Genomic DNA, 18,749 nt, shown 5'->3' with positions numbered 1-18,749 from the left:
AAACATCAGGGTCAGGAATAAATACTGGTGGAAAGTTATGTTTTCTTTGGATTTTTGTTCCAGATTTGGTCTGACCTAGATCTACTTTAGGTCTACTGATTTAGATCTAGATTACCCGTGAAATTGCAGTAGAAATTATTAGATTAGGGATGAGAAACATGCTTAGCTGCCAAGTATCCCGTTTTTCGCGGGAAACCCCCTGATTTTAATCCGTTTCCCGCTGTTCTCCCAAATGGAGAAAAATCCTGGAAATCCCCCCGATTTCCTACCTGCCAGGGAGCCTCCATTTTGGGTGCTGCTCTGCCCATGTGTGGGCACCGGAAATAGGGCAGAGCGGCACCGGGAGTCGCTTCTATGCATGCCCGGTGGCCATCTTGGTTGTGGCCGCATGGCAGCAGCCGTCATGGCTGCTGCCATGCGGCCACCACCAAGATGGCCACCGGGCATGCATAGAAGCGACTTCCAGGGCCGCTGTGCCCTATTTCTGGTGCCCACACGTGGGCAGAACGGCCCTGAAAGTTGCTTCTACGCAACTTCCGGTGCCGCACCGCTGCTGATCCCGCATTTTTCAGTGGGAGACTTGGCAGGTATGAACATGTGCTCTCCGCATTTTGTTGGACTGCAACCACCATCAACTCTAGCCCATGATCCATGGTCAGGGGCATTGGGAACTGGAGTCTGGAGTGCCACATGTTCCCCGTTGCTACTTTAGGAGTACCCTAAAACTGTCTTGAAGCTCCATATCCTCAGGCTATTGTTTTATTGTGGCTAATCCCAGTCTTGCGTCTGTTGTACATGATCTACTGCCACCTGGTGGCCCTGAGGGAGAATTGCAGCAAGTGCAGACTCATTTTCGTCCATTGCAAAATTCAGCCTAGAATAATTTATGACGGCAGTGATCTATGCAAAAAGAATGTTTATGGCTGCACCCCGTGGTGTGAAGAAAGGCTGCAGAGCTAGAATAGGACACTGGAAGCAAAACAGTCGTTCTATATCCGCTTCTATGAACCAGGAGGATCTAAAGTGCAGAGTAACTATCCAGATTCATGGAAAGTCGGTGAGGGAAGGTAGCAGGTGGGCTAATTAACATCTGATTAACAAGATGCGAATTGCTATTAGCGTTAACATTAATTATCCCTGAGCAAATGTGCACATGTCAAATGAGACTGGGTAGCACAGACCTTCGACTCAGATTTGTATGCAATAGAGAAGCTTAAATGTGAAAAGCCTCCTAAAAATTCTACCTGGGAGGAATGGCAGGAAAATGGCAGCTATTTTTAGTAGTCCATTATGCCCAGCATAAATTCTTGTAACCATACTGCGTCTAGGTAATCTATTGAAGAACCACAAGCCTTCTTGCTTTCTACTTCTACCAACCTCCCCCCCTCATCGCTCTTTTTTTTCCCCTCCCTCTCCACCCCCCCACCCACTGACATTTTCTCTCCCTCTCATCCCACAATCTGAAGCCAATCATTCAGGGTTAAAATGCTCCCCTTCCAGTACCTTTGCACACACCTCCTCCCACAAGCCCAGACCAACTCTCCAGATCTTTTGATCCTTCCACGTGTTCTTTATCAGAACATGAGAAGAGCCTGCTGGATGAGGCCAGTGGCCCTTCTGGTCCAGCATCCTGGTCTCACAGTAGCCAACCAGATGCCTGTGTGAAGCCCTCAAGCAGGATCCGAGCACGAGAGCCCTCTTCCCCCTCCTGTGGTTCCCAGCAACTGCTACTAAGAAGCATCTGTGCCTCTTTTATATCCCTTTCATTTCTCTTGCATTGGTTGGGGGCATAGCTGCCAAGTTTTCCCTTTTCTCGCGAGGAAGCCTATTCAGCATAAGGGAAAATCCCTGTAAAAAAGGGATAACTTGGCAGCTATGGTTGGGGGGGGGAGAAGTGTGTGTGTGTGTGTGTGTGCACACGTGCGCGCACACACACACACACACACACACACACACACACACAAACCTGAGCACTGTGTGGTGCTCCCCAGCTTAAAAACACAGCAAGCTACTGGAGGAGGCACAGATTGCTCTGCCCTCCCTCTGGCAGCTTCCATGCTGGCTGCAAAGGAAATAAAATGCCCCTCACACTGCAACCAGCATGGAAACACAGCGGGGCTACCAGAGCAAAGGCTGATTTCTCTGTCCCTCCCCTGGCAGCTCACTCGGTTTCTGTGCTGATTTGTGAAGGGAGGGGCTTCTCTTCCTCTCCAGCCATAACAGAAACACAACAGGCTCCTGGAGGAGGGACAGATCAATCTGTCCCTCCTCTTTTTTGCAGCTCGCTCTGCTTCTCTGCTGGCCTGAGAGGAAGAGAACCGCCCCCCCCCACTCCCAGGACTTACCCCCTGCAGCCAAAGGGGGCATGGAGCCACGTTTCATGACTGTGGCATCAGTTGGCCTTCTCCTAAGGCAGGACTGGACAACCTGCTTCTGGCCTGGTTTTATGCAACCTTCAGACTCATTTTATACAGTGTGAGGGGGACATGGAAGCCTGGAGGGGTGGGAGAAGCATACCCTCCAACTCCCGAATTGAAAAATCCGGGATCAGCGGCGGTGCGGCACCAGAAGTCGCTTCTACGCTTGTCCAGACATGCGTAGAAGCAACTTCCGGTGCCGGCGGCGCCCGATATCCGGTGCCCAGACATGCGCAGTGCGGCACCAGAAGTCGCTTCTACGCATGTCCAGACATGTGTAGAAGCGACTTCCGGTGCCGGGCTGCCCGTGTCTGCATATCTGGGCACCAGAAATCGCTTCTGCGCATGTCCAGACATGTGCAGACAGCCGGGAGCCGGGACATGGCCGCCAGCAGGAGCTTTACGGGATATTTACGGGATATAATCAATTCGGGATAACAGCAGGAAATGGTAACAAAATACGGGGCTTTCCCGCGAAAAATGGGAGACTTGGCAGCTATGGGGAGAAGGGAAGTGGGGAAATTGGGAAGGGATGCAAAATGTATGGCGGAATGGAAAGAAGAGGGTGGAATAACCATCTGCAATTGATCATTTCAGGCCTCTGGTAAAAGATATCCCTCCCCTAGCAAGGGGGAGGGGGAGGAAAGGTGTGACAGAGAGACTGAGAAGGGGTGGCAGGAAGGGGGGGAGAGAGGCCATGCCCACTTGTGGTTCTAGACCTGCCACCTTTGGCCCTGTCTGCTTCTAGCATTCAGCCCTTGATAGATGCTGGAAGAAAGCAAATGCATTTCCTTCTCCTGAACTTCAAGTTAATGCATGTGTTAGTTTAAACACATGAGGGCACTGTCTGTGTAGTAATCTTTTTTATATATATTTTAAAATTAGTTTTCCAATATACCTCCAATAATGACTAAATTATAATTAATTCCCAAATTATGCAATTATCAAAATGCCAATCAACTTCCAATTAATACATTTTAGTTAAAGTGGCTCCCCACATGGTGGTTTGGCTGCATTTCCAGTCGTATATCACTGCGTTCCATAATCTTACGGTAATTAATGTCAGTTACATTTCAGTTATAATAATAACCCCTTAGTCAGCAGCTACATAACTAATGGTTTCCATTCATGATGTTACAATATATAAATTTCTAAAGTTTCAAGTGAGGAACTCAAACTATTATCTTTATTCTGCCCTGCGTGTGAAAACTGTTATGTCCATGGAGATTCCTTCTGTCCATATATGGTGTTGTCTCCTTCACTTCTCAGCTGTTGTTTTCTCCCATCGTGGCTTGGGGCAGAACTGAATCTCGAAGTATCTCAGCGATCTTATCTCTCCGTCCCTTGCTTCAATGTCTCAGAATAGGCAACAGTCTGCTAGAAACCATTCTGTCTCACTAATAAAACATGTCACAGATCTTTGCCATTTTCCCCTCAGCCTAGGAAAAGGTGGGCAGTTTTCAAATGCACTGACGTTTTAACACTCCTTTTCAACTCCCAGAATCTCTGCAGCGTTCTTATCACAGCCCCCTAATTCTTTTCCTTCCAGCAAGAGATTTATGTCCCAATTAAACTTTATCTTAGATTACATTCTGCCAGTAACACACAAAAATCTCAGTCTCTTTTTTCTTGTCTGTTGTTTTCAAAAGGAGTTGAGGGGAATTACTCTGTCTTTCCAACACAGTCATACTTGAGCTCCCCCCCTTTCTTCATTTCAGATCACACACAGTTTCCATTTTTGCTCGTTAATATGAATATCACTCCAACATTCCATCCTCACTTGTAAATATCTTATCTTATATTCCGGAGGGGGTTGCCAAATCATAAAAAAATAAAAGAAGCTTAGAATAAACAAACCATGGGCTTCTCTCTCCCCAACCAACTCTCATGCTGAAGAAAACCTTATCTCTATTCAAACCTTTTATCCATGTAGCTGGTATATTCTGCAGTATGTTATTACAACCCTTTTCCAACATGCACCAGTACTTTAAAGATCCAATTAAAGATCCAATTAAATGGAGAACATCTGCTTCTTAATGGTGGTGTAGGAGGGGTTTTGCCAGGTGAAGTGCTTTCGCACTCTGCACCTCCCTGCCTCCCACATTCCATTCCATGCTGGAGCGAGAGCCAGATACCAAGACAAACTGTGAGCGAAGCCCATTACCCCCATCCCTGGGGGGAATTTGCAGTGATGATTTACCCTCTGTCATCCTTGTTTTTCGTTCGCCGATGATCCCCTGCTGTTGTGGGGGCTGCCTCCATTAAGGCAGGCAGGACCGGAAGTCCTGGTGTGTAGCAATCTAGCCAGCACATGTCTTTAAGTTAACTATGCATAAGTTAACTCCACCTCTAAAAAGTTGAGCCATTTTGTTTGCTGTTCTCGCCAGACTAGATGCCTGCTCTTTTCTCTCTCCACTCATCCTGTAAATAGTTCCTGCACGAATAAAGCCTTTGAACTCCATAAACCATAAGTGATTATTCCAATTCACCCAAGCTGCAAGGTCTATCAATATATTACTACCAGTACCCCAATGCAGTCCTTGACAGAAAACAGGTGTGTACCCCACACCCACCATATCCTAAAGCCAATGTTTATTTCCCTTGGCTTGGCCCTTCATGCCCCAGACCTTTACAGTGCCATATTCTAGCTTGAGTGGGGCTACAGATAAGCACAACTGAAACTGCTTCAGCTTTTGCCTCCATACATTCACAACACTTTCTATTGGACTCCCTTTCATTTCTAGACATTTTACCCATTACTAAGAGGCCTGCAGGATCTCTCCCAAGTATTTTTGGTGGGGATACAGTGTGGCTGGATTCATGCTGCATACAGCCTAAGCACTTGTCTGATCAGCCAGAATACGTTTTGGAAGGAAAGGTGTATTATATAAGCAGCTTATTGTATTTCTCATCGTTCCCACTCACGTATGGAAATTACTCACAGAGTCATGACATACACATTTACTGTACTGTAATTACAAGTCTGGCAATTTGCTCTGTAAGAAAAATTAGCACACCAGTGATAACTTGGCTGAACCAGATTCTTTTCGTTCTGGGTATGTCATCATTTTTTTCTCCTTTTTTCTTTTGAATGGGGCTCTCCCACGTACTCATGCGCAATCCTTGCACACCCTTGCACACATCATCTTGGAATTATCTTCTTGACTCTTGCTGCAGTTTTTGTGCTCAAGGTTTAAACAGAAACATCCATAAGGAGATTATTTCTCCCTGCAGGTTGCTTAAACGAGCAACTCTCTCTCCGTGGGAATCCTTCCATCCTGCAACCTAGCACAAACTTCATGTTGTGCTAAATCAGAGGTAGCCAACATGGAACCCTCTTCTGCCTGTTTCAGGACTACAACTCCCACAACGCCCAGTTCATTGGCAATGCTGGCTGGGGCTGATAGGATTGGGGTTCAATAATCACATTGGCTACCCTTGCACTAAATGCACAGCATTCAACCAGTATGTCTGTTTCCTTGCCTGTTTGACTATAGTTGCAGGACCAACCCCCACAAGCATGGGCGTACCCAGGATCAAAACTAGGGGGGCAGGCAAGCCACGCCCCCACCCCAGCCACCTGATTGGCTGGCTGGCGATGACGTAGCCGGGATCCTCCCAGGAGGCATGGACAATGTCCACGCCCCCCGGAGGGGAGGGGGCGGTCACGCGGTTCCCTGCAACTCCTCCCCGCCGGCCTCTGCTCTTTTTACCCTGGAAAAAAACAGTGCAGGCCGGTGGTAGGCTGCTGTGTGCACGCATTCTCTCTCTTTCCCTCACGCCCTCTTCCTCTTCCTCCTCCCGCTCACTTCTGCAGCGTTACAAGCCTTGCCACAGATGCAGCTTTCCAGCCTTTTCCAGGCAGCCGGGGGAAACTCCCACCGCTGCCTTCTGCTGGGGTCTGTCTGCTGGGGTCTGTCTGCCTTCCGCTGGGGTCTTACGCTGTGCCCGCTGCGGCAAGATCATGTACCTGACCGAGAAGGACAAAAGGTGCGTGCCGCAAGCTGTCTTTTTTTATATATAGCTTCTGGGGGCAGCTGCCCCCCCTGGGTACGCCCATGCCCACAGGTATAAAATGCACAAGGGAGCCTGAACCCTTTGCTCCCCATTTGTGATCTTTATAACATTGTGTCTCCACCCCTCCCTGTGTTGCATTTAGCTTTAGGGTTCCCAGACTCAATAGAGGACAGGACTTCTGTGCCTTTAATTGCCCTGCTCTCTTCTGAGTCTGGAAACCTTAAAGAGAAACCAGCAGACCCTTTGTTTAATTTCCAAGCAAAGGGTCTGCTGGTTTCTCTTTAAGGTTTCCAGACTCAAAAGAGAGCAGGGCAATTAAAGGCACAGAAGTCCTGTCCTCTATTGAGTCTGGCAACCCTATTTAGCTTTGTGGAGGAGAGTTCCCATTGGTGTCAACTGAAGTGTATTTTTCCAAGCCTCATTGCTGCCCAGGGGGCCTGTCTTTATCATCTTGGAAGGGGGGGTTATTAACCCTCCTCACCCTTGGGTTGCGATCCCAGTAAAAACCACCCTCACTGGGGCATACATGACTCTGCCCTTTCCATATTATCCTACAACATCCCGTGAGATGGATTGGGCTGAGGGCTGGTGTCTGTCCCAAGATCATCAGTAAACTTCATGGATGAGTGGGGTTTTTAATCTGGGTCTCCACATTTCTCAAATGACACTCTAACCACTACACCACACTGCCTCTATTTGCTGGTAGTCACAAGAACAGCTACAGTATATGTGCAGGCTGGTAGCTACCTCCCCCTTTTACTGCAGGATTGTTATTTAGGGATGGGGGAGAAATTTAATTCCGTTCATATTTAAAGGTGAACTTGCCTGATTTTAAACTTACCTGATTTGCATTTTCGGAAATACTATGTGAACTGAAACCCTTTCAAATATTTGAACTTAGGTGAATTTTGCAATGCAGTTCTCTAGCCAAGTAACATGTACAACAATACATATAACTAAAAAGTATGCATGTATTAGTGAAGATACATACAAATATCCATTATACCAGGGAAATTGTTTTGTGCAATGTGTATATATTAGGGGAAATCACATGCAAAAATGTGTGTACTAGGAGAAACTCACACTAAATGCTGTTGAACTTTCATAAGGCTATTTTAAAAATAAATAATAAACTGGTGTGAAAATGTGGAGAACTAAACTCAGGAGTGAAAGAATGACAGATATGACCCTACTGGAATTAAAGAGGCTGGTACTGGCAACCTAGTTGTAGTTTTCAAACCTACTGCACCCTCCTATGCCTGACAGGCCTCTGTTGTCTGCTGTTTGCGCAAACTGCAAATGTCAGTATTCTCATCTACTTATTAACCAGGAACACACCTCCTCCAGCTACTGCTAGACCGCTCTGCACATCAGTTTAGCAGAAGTCACCCAGGCAAATCAGAAAGGTAAGCCCAAGAGTGTTGTCTGGGTTCTGTTCTGTTGATCTTGCCAACCTAACTAACAGCAAACAGGTCTGGTGTTTGCCTTGATATCGTCCAACGGACAATTGGTACGGAAAAGGGGAACCAGAATGATCGGGGGCTCGGAAGGTTTTGCATGGGGAGAAAAGCTACAGAAGACAGGGGTCCTAACCAGGTCTACACAGAAGTAAGTCCATTGCTCAGCTGGAGAAGTGCATTGCAGCATTTGGATAAGGGCCGATTTCAGATAGCTGTGTTTTGGTTTGCATATTGTTTCAGAAAATACGAATACCTTTATGGAAACTGGATCAAATTCCTGCTCCATCCCTAGTCTTAAGCCTCCCATCTAGTTCCTCCATAACCTTAGGACTTATTCATCTTAGGATGCCTATGCACCACCATCATAGTTAAAACCTATTTTTTCCCCAGTTTGTCTGCTCTCCCTCCACTGTTGGAGGCAGTATACCTCTGAATAGCAGCTGCTGGGAGCCACAGGGTGGCGAGCGAGGGCTCTTGTGCTCAGATCCTGCTGGAGGGCTTCCCACAAGCATCCCGTTGGCCACTGTGAGACCAGGATGTTGGACTGGATGGGCTCCTGGCCTGATCCAGCAGGACTTCTCTTGTGTTCCTACATCTCACAGATACAGCTTGAGTGTGAGGAATCTCCAGGTTCAGATGTTTGCAAGGAATGCAGAGACCAGGCTAAAACTGAATTCAGTAATTCAATTACATTTAAAAATGGTTGGAACTGTAACAATGGCAATTCTGCTATTGCCGAGATTTCGACATGGTCAGCCTTCGTTGTCACTTTCTGCACTCTTTTTTTCTTTCCCAGGCTTGAAATATACCAAAGCCAAGAGGTTTTCGCCACAAGATTCCTACAAGAATGGCCTCTGGCGGATGCCGGATTTATGAAGGTAGGTCTCTTGGGGGGGGGAGTTTTAGCTCAGGGGTGGTAGAGCAGATACTTTGCATTCAGAAGGGCTCAAATTAAATCCCTGGCATTTTCTTAAAAGGATCAAGTGACGGCAAAGAGCTCTCTCTGCTGTCAGTCAGAGCAGGTAATACTGGGCAGGACAGGCAAATAGACTGACATGGTGTATAGTAGCTTTCTATGTTTGTCTTTCTGCTGGGGTTCTGATTATTTTCTTAGCCTAGACTTGGAGGGTGTGAATGTTCACAACCTTCTGGGGCCAGAGAGATTGAGTCGCCTCACCCTGTCACCCTGATCCTGTTTGACTCATGTCAAAGGCAGCAGGGTTTCACAAACATTTTCCTCTGTTGCAAACAAGCCATTTGTGCAGAGAGCATGAGGAAGTGTCAGTTATTAGTAGCACAAGTGGGCACTGCAATGAATTGTTGCAGTGTGGCGTTCTCCTGATCAGAATTGCAGCTACAGAATGAAGGGGCCTGTCAGTTTCGATTCTCTCATTCCCTCCATTTTCCAGTCTCCTCATTTCTGCAGCAATATGTGATTCTTTTCTTTTAAAAAAAATCTTCATGAAAATTCACCAGGGTTTTATTGTGAATTTCTCCTAATAAACATATTTTTGTATGTAGTTGTGACTAATGTACACATTATGTTTTTATATCTGTGGGAAGCCACCCACCCAGAGTGCCTGGGTCAGCCCAGTCAGATGGGCAAGGTACAGATATGAGGATGAGGATGATTACAAGCAATTTTCCCCAATGTAAATAATTTTATTGTGTTTTTTCCACTAATACATTAACTTCCATGCTGACTTTCTCCCAATATATGCATGTTTGTAAGCATTGTTTGATTGGAGAATGGCATCGCAAAATTCAGAGAAATGCAAATTTTGTAGGATGGCTGTGTTTTGATTCCCATATTGTTTCTGGAAGAGTGAATTAGGTACGTTTGCCTTTAAATGCAAACTGAATCATAGTTATCCCCCATCTCTAATTGCAGCTGGCTAGTACTACCCTCTCTCAGGGGAAGGCCTTGCTGTTCTCCCACACCTTTTAGTTAAAAACTATTGGGGGCTTCAGTCTTTGCACCAAACTTCCCCTTCATGTGGATTTGGAATGGTTTCAGCCACTATGTTTTCTGCTGATTTTTCTTTGTTGTTGTTGTTTTTGCAGAGCCCTTTCGTTCTGTGGTTTATTTTTATTGTGTAGTTCGTCCTAGACTTTGTAAGTCACAATGTGGTTGTGATGACCTTCTGCATAACGAGAGCTTTGCTTTTTTTCCTTTCTTTTTCTTTTTCGTCCTCATTTAGAAGATGCTGAGTGCAACAACCACACCAAGGGAATCTCAGAACTTTGGCCGGACAGACTAGATTATGAAGAGCAGCAACGTCTCCTTGATGAAGATGAAGACTGCATGGAGAATGTGACCAAACTTGAGAGGTAACCCATCAATAGCATAAAATAAAAAAATTCCTTCCAGTAGGACCTTAGAGACCAACAAAGTTTGTCATAGGTATGAGCTTTCGTGTGCATGCACACTTCTTCAGATACACTGAAACAGAAGTCACTAGACCCTTATTTATAGTGAGAGGGTGGGGAGGGGTATTACTCAGAAGGGTGGTGGGAATGGGTGATTGGCTGATAGGAGTGGTGTATCTGAAGAAGATGGTGACAGCAGTCACGAAATTAAAAGACGCCTGCTTCTTGGGAGAACAGCAATGACAAACCTAGACAGCATCTTAAAAAGCAGAGACATCACCTTCCCTACAAAGGTCCATATAGTTAAAGCTATGGTTTTCCCAGTAGTGATGTATGGAAGTGAGAGATGGACCATAAAGAAGGCTGATCGCCGAAGAATTGATGCTTTTGAATTACGGTGCTCTTGAGAGTCCCATGGACTGCAAGAAGATCAAACCTATCCATTCTGAAGGAAATCAGCCCTGAGTGCTCACTGGAAGGACAGATCGTGAAGCTGAGGCTCCAATACTTTGGCCACCTCATGAGAAGAGAAGAATCCTTGGAAAAGACCCTGATGTTGGGAAAGATTGAGGGCACTAGGAGAAGGGGACGACAGAGGACGAGATGGTTGGACAGTGTTCTCAAAGCTACGAACATGAGTTTGACCAAACTGCAGGAGGCAGTGCAAGACAGGAGTGCCTGGCGTGCTATGGTCCATGGGGTCACGAAGAGTCGGACACGACTAAACAACAACAAACAATCTGAAGAAGTGTGCATGCACACGAAAGCTCATACCTATGACAAACTTAGTTGGTCTCTAAGGTGCTACTGGAAGGATTTTTTATTTGACTACGTCAGACCAACATGGCTACCTACCTGTAACCATCAATAGCATATATGCTTGCCACTCTCAGCATTGTTTGGTATGTTAATCATCGGCCATGATTGCAAAAGCATTTAACAGGGGCGTTTTTCCTTGAAAAAGCATTTAACAGATTTAACTACACAAGCAGATAACACCACATGGCTACTCCCGGTCATAAAGTGAAAAGAAACTGTTAACGTCATTAGGCAGCAAACAATCGGAGTAATAAAAACGTCTGCTTTACAGACCTGGTCAGCAACTACTCTGGGGTAGGGAGACACTTTTAGAAAATAGCATGAAATGGAGGCAAACATCTCCACCTTCCACTTTGTAGGGTGGCTGTGTGTCCTGTTTCACAGTCATCCATCAGAACAGCTGTTGGATGGCAGTCCTCTGTCTGACAAAGATGCAAGTTCCTTGTTCGTTGTGTATATTGCTCCTGTGCTGGAGTCTCTTGCTAACTGTTATACTGCCATATGATCTGGCACATTTGTGCACATGCTTCTTCTCCAAGGACTAGGGCAGGGATGGGAAACCTGGGGCCCTCCAGACACCATCAGACTACAGCACTTGTCATCCTTAATTGTTGGCCATGCTGGCAGCATAGCTGCCAAGTTTTCCCTTTTCTCGCGAGGAAGCCTATTCAGCATAAGGGAAAATCCCTTTTAAAAAGGGATAACTTGGCAGCTATGGCTGGCAGATGGAAGCTGGAGCTGAACCAACTGGAGGGCCCCACGTTCCTCATCCATGGTGCAATGAATTCGAAACGAGGGCAGCAAGGGGAAATGGCTGCAGCAGTGGCAGGACAAGGATGCTAGATAAGGTGCTAGAATGCAGCCATTGGCAGGACATCCTAGAAGAAGCCAGTGAAGGGCTGTTTGGCAGATTTGGCTCAGAGGCTCAAAGTCCATCTAGATGAAACCTATTTGAGGATCTTATCTGAAGCAGCTTGCTCAGCCTTGGTCATTATTATTGTGCTTTGGTCTATATGGGATGTTTCTGTGCATGTGACTCATTTTGTTGTGGAATCCTGGCCTATTTCATTCATTCAGTTAATTCCCCACTTCTTTCAGTTTGGTCTAAATTAACTCAAAAGGAAACTCAACAAAAAGCTTCCCAGCTGAGCTTTGGAGAGTGGCATTTAATTCTCCGTGGTATCCAGGGCCTAGCAAGCTACTTTTAGGTTCATGTTCTTTACCTTCTGATGGCTTCTTCCTATTTGGGTCTTGAACCACTTTCCTATCCCCACTTTAGAGAGGATTATAGGATTAATTTCAGCTCAATTAATCTCTTAAGAACCAAGTGCTTACACAAATACGTGCAGAGCAAGGAGGTGGAATAACTCAGAAGAAGTGTGGCATTTTAAAAAAATTTTTTAAAAAAAGTTACAACAATCCTTATTTGGGTTTTACACTATTTCAGGAAGACCAAAAGCATCAAAATGCCTGCTTTGGGGGCACTGCCTATTCTGCAGCATAACAAAGCATTTATTCATGTATTCCACAAATGTTGTCAGCTAAGTGACTCTGACATTCCTTTGAACTGATAGCAGTGGCAGTTTGCTGATGATAACTATTCTGCCAGGCATATAACTCCCTGCTAATATCCCAGAATGCACACTGTTTACTCTTGGAAGTGCCCTGGGACACCCAAACTTAGCTGTATATTTTGATAAGTGTGATCCACCTGCACAATCTCTCCCAGTAACAGAACAAGTTGGGAGAGGGGACAAATTGTCTTAGCAGTCTTTGTAGAAAGGGACAGTTGAGTAGGATAACACTGGTGTCTAATAGAGGCATAACAACGGCAATTACTGTTATTTTTAAGCATCCTAAGTGAAGACATGTTTACAAATGTACTGCCTACAATGACGGGGGTGGAGGAAATAAAATATACATTAGCTGTTGCAATTAAGTAATTTTAAATTCTGATCTCATGTGGGGGGACCTTTAGACGACAGTGGCTTCTACCTGCATTGGAAGGAGGGTGGACTACTTGATTACCTTTCAAAGTTCCTTCCAACTCTGTGACGCTACTTCAGAATGTGGAAGCCATCCCTCCTGCATGTGGAAGCCCTCTGGAGCCTAAGCTGTTGAGTGAGGCTTTAGAGGTCTGCCCCAAAGACCTGCCCTAATAGCAACATTGGGGACATCCAAAGCTCTTCGTGCTGCCATGGCAGCAAAATTGTCTTGGTCTAGAGTCCAGTTAACATGGCCACCCCATTTGAATGATTCAAAATGAGCCACACGTACCAGCATTCGATCTATTCCAGAATACATATTGGAAAGCCAGTGTGGTGTCGTGGTTAGATTGTGGCACGAGGACTGGAGAGATCCAGAATCAGGTGCTCGCTTAGCCACAAAGCTCACAAACAACCTTGAGCCAGGATTAATCTCTCAGGTTACCATACTTTACAGGGTTGTAATGAGAATAAAATTGTGTGCAAGCGCACCGTGTATGTAGGCCTAAGATGGCCTGGTGGATCAGGCCAAGGGACCATCTGTCTGATAGTCCAGCATCCTGTTCTCACAGTGGCCATATGGGACACCTATGGGAAGTCTGCAATCAGGATCCAAGCACAGGAGCACTCTCTCCCCTGAGGTTCCCAGCAGCTGGTATTCAGAAGCCTACTGTTATGTACATGTCACCTTGGCCACCTTGTGAGAAAAGCAGAGCACATGGCAAAAGAATAAGTAACAAAAAATATTTACCCACAAGAAAAATGTCACGCAGACACACATACCTGCAAAGGAGAGAGGATGAGAAAATGGGACATTTTGATTCCCCTGCATAGAGCCACCAAATAGCCCCATTGAAGACACTGAGAATGGTCTGTGGTTCAGGGGAAACCCCAGTAAAGATGGAGAAATTGGAACTGCTCTGCTTGGAGGGAAGAGCTGGATGGATCCCCTGGCCTCCTTTTAAGAGGAAAGATACACTGAAATATTTTGTTGCAGGTCACACCTAGAATACATAGTAGCACACAGGTTCCTTCCTTCCTTCCTTCCTTCCTTCCTTCCTTCCTTCCTTCCTTCCTTCCTTCCTTCCTTCCTTCCTTCCTTCCTTCCTTCCTTCCTTCCTCCTCTCTCCCCCCCACACTACCTGCCCCCCCAAAAAATGTTTCCTCAGATGCCTCCATGTTTTCCAAACAAGTTTGTGTGCCACTCAGGGCAGACTATTGCTTTAGAAAATATATAAAAGTCTATATTGTATCATATTGTCTATATTGTATTATAAAAGTCTATATTGTATTATATTGTATTGGACCCAGGTGGTGCTGTGGGTTAAACCACAGAGTCTAGGGCTTGCTGATCAGAAGGTCGGCGGTTCGAATCCCTGCAATGGGGTGGGCTCCTGTTGCTCGAGCCCAGCTCCTGCCCACCTAGCAGTTCGAAAGCACATCAAAAGTGCAAGTAGATAAATAGGGACCGCTATGGCGGGAAGGTAAACGGCGTTTCCGTGCGCTGCTCTGGTTCGCCAGAAGCAGCTTTGTCATGCTGGCCACATGACCCGGAAGCTGTCTGCAGACAAACGCCGGCTCCCTCGGCCTATAGAGCGAGATGAGCGCCGCAACCCCAGAGTCGGACATGACTGGACCTGATGGTCATGGGCCCCTTTACCCTTACCTATTGTAGTATATTCCCACATATGGGAGAAAACCCCATTTTTTTGTAGGACTGCCCTGAAAGAGCATTTCCCAGAAAAGAAATGGTCGAGTAGTTTTTAGAGTTCTCCATGTTTCCATGAGGTCATTACATTCCTATCCTTCATGCAAGAAAAGCTTTGCTATGGAGACATCAGGCTTTTTGTGGCAAAACAAAAACAAAAAACAGCAGGTGCTTGCAATATGCAGTTTTATGATTGCAGCTGTTCTCCAGAGTAATGAATGCTTACCTTACTAAAGAAGTTAAACACAACCATTTCTTACATTGCCTTCCTTGTATAATCTCAACCACATTTGCAAAGTTCCAGCAAACATGCCTTGGTGGGTGGGTGGGGGGGAATGACCCTAGACTTCAGTTTTGCCTTCGGTAAATCAACAAAGCCTCACAAATCTGTGTGGGGATGTTCATAAATTATTATGGAATGAGCATCTTTCTTTTCAAAAGAGCAGCAGCTGGAAAAAGAACCATCAATTGTTCCTGAGGTTTTAAAAGAGAGAAAAGCTTAATTCTACCAGCAATTACCCCTTCACTTGATGAAGCACATGTGTCATTTATACTTGGATACGCATAGAAAGCGAACATCAGAAATGACATTTATTTAGCTAATTATCTGTAACTACTTTTCTATGGCAGAGCAGAAGCAGAGCTTGATATTTTTCATTGGCATCAGATTTGTGACTCTGACATTCCATTTATTTGACAGTGGTCATCACCTTACTCTTGCTGGCAACATGGGGCATCCACACTCAGCTGTGTATTTTGATAGGGCTTGCCTGGCTCTATAATCAATTCAAAAAACAAAAATGGTGCAGTGAGGTGTGGAGTTGTCCACCTGATTTGGAGCTCTTGCAAAACAAACCCTCTTCCCCAAAAGATCAGACTTCTGTGGTATGGAAAGTGGTTGAAAAAGGCACTGGAAAGTGTGGGATAACCCTTGCTTTGGTGCATAATCTAATGTCCCTACAAACAAATCCGAATAAATGCTCATTAAATGGGCATCATCATCTAATCTCTGCAAATAAAAAGGTGTGTGTGTGTTTAAAATGTATTATTTTAATTTTTGACAGAATGGAAGAAGATGTGCCTTGGGAAGAAAGAGATGGTGAATATTTTGCCCGATTTCTGAATGAATTCCCTACCCAGAGAGAAGAGATTGAAAAGTGTATCAGATGCCTTCGGGAAATGGCCGATGACATTGACCAGACCCATAAGAAGTGTACTATTGCCAACATTGCTGCTAACTCTACCAGTGCCTCCTCTGGCCTCTTGACCATCCTGGGACTCACCTTGGCCCCCATCACAGCAGGTGGGAGCTTGTTCTTGACAGCCACTGGGATCGGTTTAGGGGCAGTGGCAACAGCGACTGGCCTTTCTGCTAGCTTATATGAGAGCGTGAATAATTCACACGAAAGGAAAAAAGCTCAAAGGCTGATGAGTGAATGCGAGAAAAGTCTAAGAAAGGCAATGCACCCCGATTTCTGCTTTGGATCACCCCCAAATAGCGGGGCTGTGGGGGAAAACATGAAACAACTCGTTTCCAATGTTGCTGGTCAAGTTCCTGACCTGTATATGGCTGTGAAGGGAATCAGAGTGAATGTAAAGGCATTGAAGCAAGTCCGAGCCAATCCTGGCTTGAAAGCTTTAGCAAAGCGAGTCACTGCTGCAAGTAGCAGATCCCGGGGTACAATCCGGGGGGCCAAGCATGTCAGAAAGGTCTTTGCAGGAACCACCCTTGCCATGAGCAAAGGGGCCAGGCTGCTAAGTGCTGCATCAACTGGGGTGTTTCTCCTTTTTGATGCCTATGGCATTGTTCAGGATGCTAAACATTTGACTGAGGGAGCCAAGGCAGAAACAGCAGCAGAGATAAGAGAGAAAGCCAGCAAACTGGAAGAAGAACTTCGTCATCTTAGCAGGCTCTATGAGGAAATGAAAGGCCTTGTGTGCGAATCAGAGTGAGCAAAGAAACAGACGGCATGTGCGTGAACTACGCAATTCTCTATTAGTTTGTATTTGGTCATGAAATATGTGGAATCGTTTCTGACTTGCAGCAATCTACTTCACATTTCTTCAAGAAACTCTGGCCCAATACAGATGCCCATTTTGCCATGTGTCAACATTTCCTACCATAGATCTGCATGGTTGTCTGAATTAATGAAAGCATGTTGTGTGTGTGGGTGGTTGTGTGTTTGCCCTGCTGTAGATTCTAGTCTGGGGATCTTATGAGGTGGTAAGTCTTGACCACATTAACCACTCGGTAAGCTGATCGTCTATATTAGTAACTCATGGCTCGTAACATTGACAGCCCTCCAGGTGTTGTTTTTATTGTGCATTCATGATGATTTGTGCTCATGCTGGTATTGGGAGAGTTATAAATGATCCCACTGTTTGTGCCTGCAAAAATTAGGGGCGAACATATTGCTTCCAACTGGTGCATGTCCCATACTGCTGCAATCCTATAACTTATCATAGCGCAAATGTTCCAGGGTTTGTTTTGCTTGTTTGTTCTGCTTTTGACACAAGATTCCACACCACCACACTGGCAGCAATAATGCAGTAACATTGGGGAGGCATCACAGAACATCTAATAAAATGGAATGAGGGATGGATGGACCAATCCATACCCACCTATAATAATGCATTATTATTTCATCAATGGCATGTTGCAAGATATACACTTAAAAAGAAGTGACATTGAGTAAGGAATGTGTTCCTACTGAAGAAGTTTCCGATTGGCGGGGCTGTCTTTCAAGGAACAGCTTGCTTTTCCAGCTTTAGACTTCAGATTTCTTTTCCAAGTGTTGTTTACATATTTCGAAATATTTTAATATCTGCAGTGTTTCAGAGTTATTATTTAATAATCATGTATGTATGAGTGTGATTTGATAGGAGCATCTTTTTCATAAATAAATGAAACCCATTCATTATTGGGGAGTAAGAAAACTGACTGTTTATTGATGCAATGTACTGTTCCTTTCCCCATCATGTTCCATCTTAAAACTGGAATCTGGTTTGTAATCTGTGTCTCAGATTAACCTCAGGACCAATCTGAATGAGATACGATGAAAGCAGCCGAGTTCCCAGTAAAAACACTAGCACAGACTTCAAGACTAAGGAAATGGCGTGTCTTTAGTTATATCCAGACCTGGCTAATGAAAACATGTTCATGAAGGAGGCTATTTTATAACTTCCCTGTGCTGTTATTTTGCCAGGAGGCAATTCAAGAGAAAGCACTTACACCCCAGTTATTAAACTTAGCCTGGGGGCATCTTTGTTTTCTGTCCCAGGCAAAAGTTTGTCCCATTTACCCACATTTTGAGGGGTTTGAAGTTAGTCCTGCTAGTTAAGTATTGTGTTTGCATTTCTACTCTAGGTGTTTCCATTGTTTGATTTAATTCATTTTTTGCAGTTTTTATTGCTACTGAGTTAGGGCTTCCCTGGCGTTTTATAACTGTAATTGTTTTACTGCTGCATTATTCATCATCCTGTAACACTGCTTTTATGGATTGTGGTTGCTGCTGCTTTTATACACTGCTAGAAAGGCAGGGTATAAAATCTTTCCCGTTGGTTAACAAATTGGCCTACACAGCACCCAGTGGAAACAGCTGAATGAACTATCTTGTAAGTCACTCAGACAAATTACATCAAGCCAGCCAAGGGATTCTCATGGTGAGCTTCTGCCTCCTTAAAGGTTATATCATGCGACCTCTGGAAATGTTCTAGGGCAGATGTGGAGAAACTCAAGCCCAGTGACCAAATGGTGCTCACCAGGCCCCTCTTATCTGACCCATGTGACTCTCCTCTGCCCATACACCTGCACACAAGGCCTAGTTCATGTGCTTCTTTAAGTGTTTTTACCTGGTTGCAATGTGTCCGTGGAACTCTGACAATGCCTCTTGGTTGCCTGGGTGGCAGATAGAGAGGGGCATGTGTAGAAACAGGCCTAGTGCAGAAAACTACTTGACTCTGGCACCACCTG

At 45.2% G+C, this 18,749-nt stretch overlaps 1 protein-coding gene across 6 annotated transcripts in view; it reads left to right on the top strand.

Annotated features, from left to right (window-relative positions):
* The window catches only part of LOC118091355 (apolipoprotein L3-like), a 30,399-nt gene extending 12,276 nt beyond the window's left edge, over positions 1-18,123 (top strand). For 2 of the 6 annotated variants that reach the window (XM_035128268.2, XM_035128269.2), the window contains exons 2-4: positions 8,691-8,772; positions 10,096-10,225; positions 15,841-18,122. In XM_035128268.2, coding sequence (XP_034984159.1) covers positions 8,742-8,772; positions 10,096-10,225; positions 15,841-16,729 — 1,050 coding nt within the window. In that variant the 5' untranslated portion in view covers positions 8,691-8,741 and the 3' untranslated portion in view covers positions 16,730-18,122. The other 4 variants (XM_035128266.2, XM_060279878.1, XM_035128267.2 and 1 more) reach the window with 4 other exon arrangements.
* The last annotated feature ends 626 nt before the right edge of the window (positions 18,124-18,749 follow it).

This window comes from Zootoca vivipara, chromosome 10 (assembly GCF_963506605.1).
Source record: "Zootoca vivipara chromosome 10, rZooViv1.1, whole genome shotgun sequence".
Lineage (NCBI taxonomy): Eukaryota > Metazoa > Chordata > Lepidosauria > Squamata > Lacertidae > Zootoca > Zootoca vivipara.
Note: the sequence above shows the minus strand (reverse complement) of the source record. Positions and strands in the feature narration are given on the sequence as shown.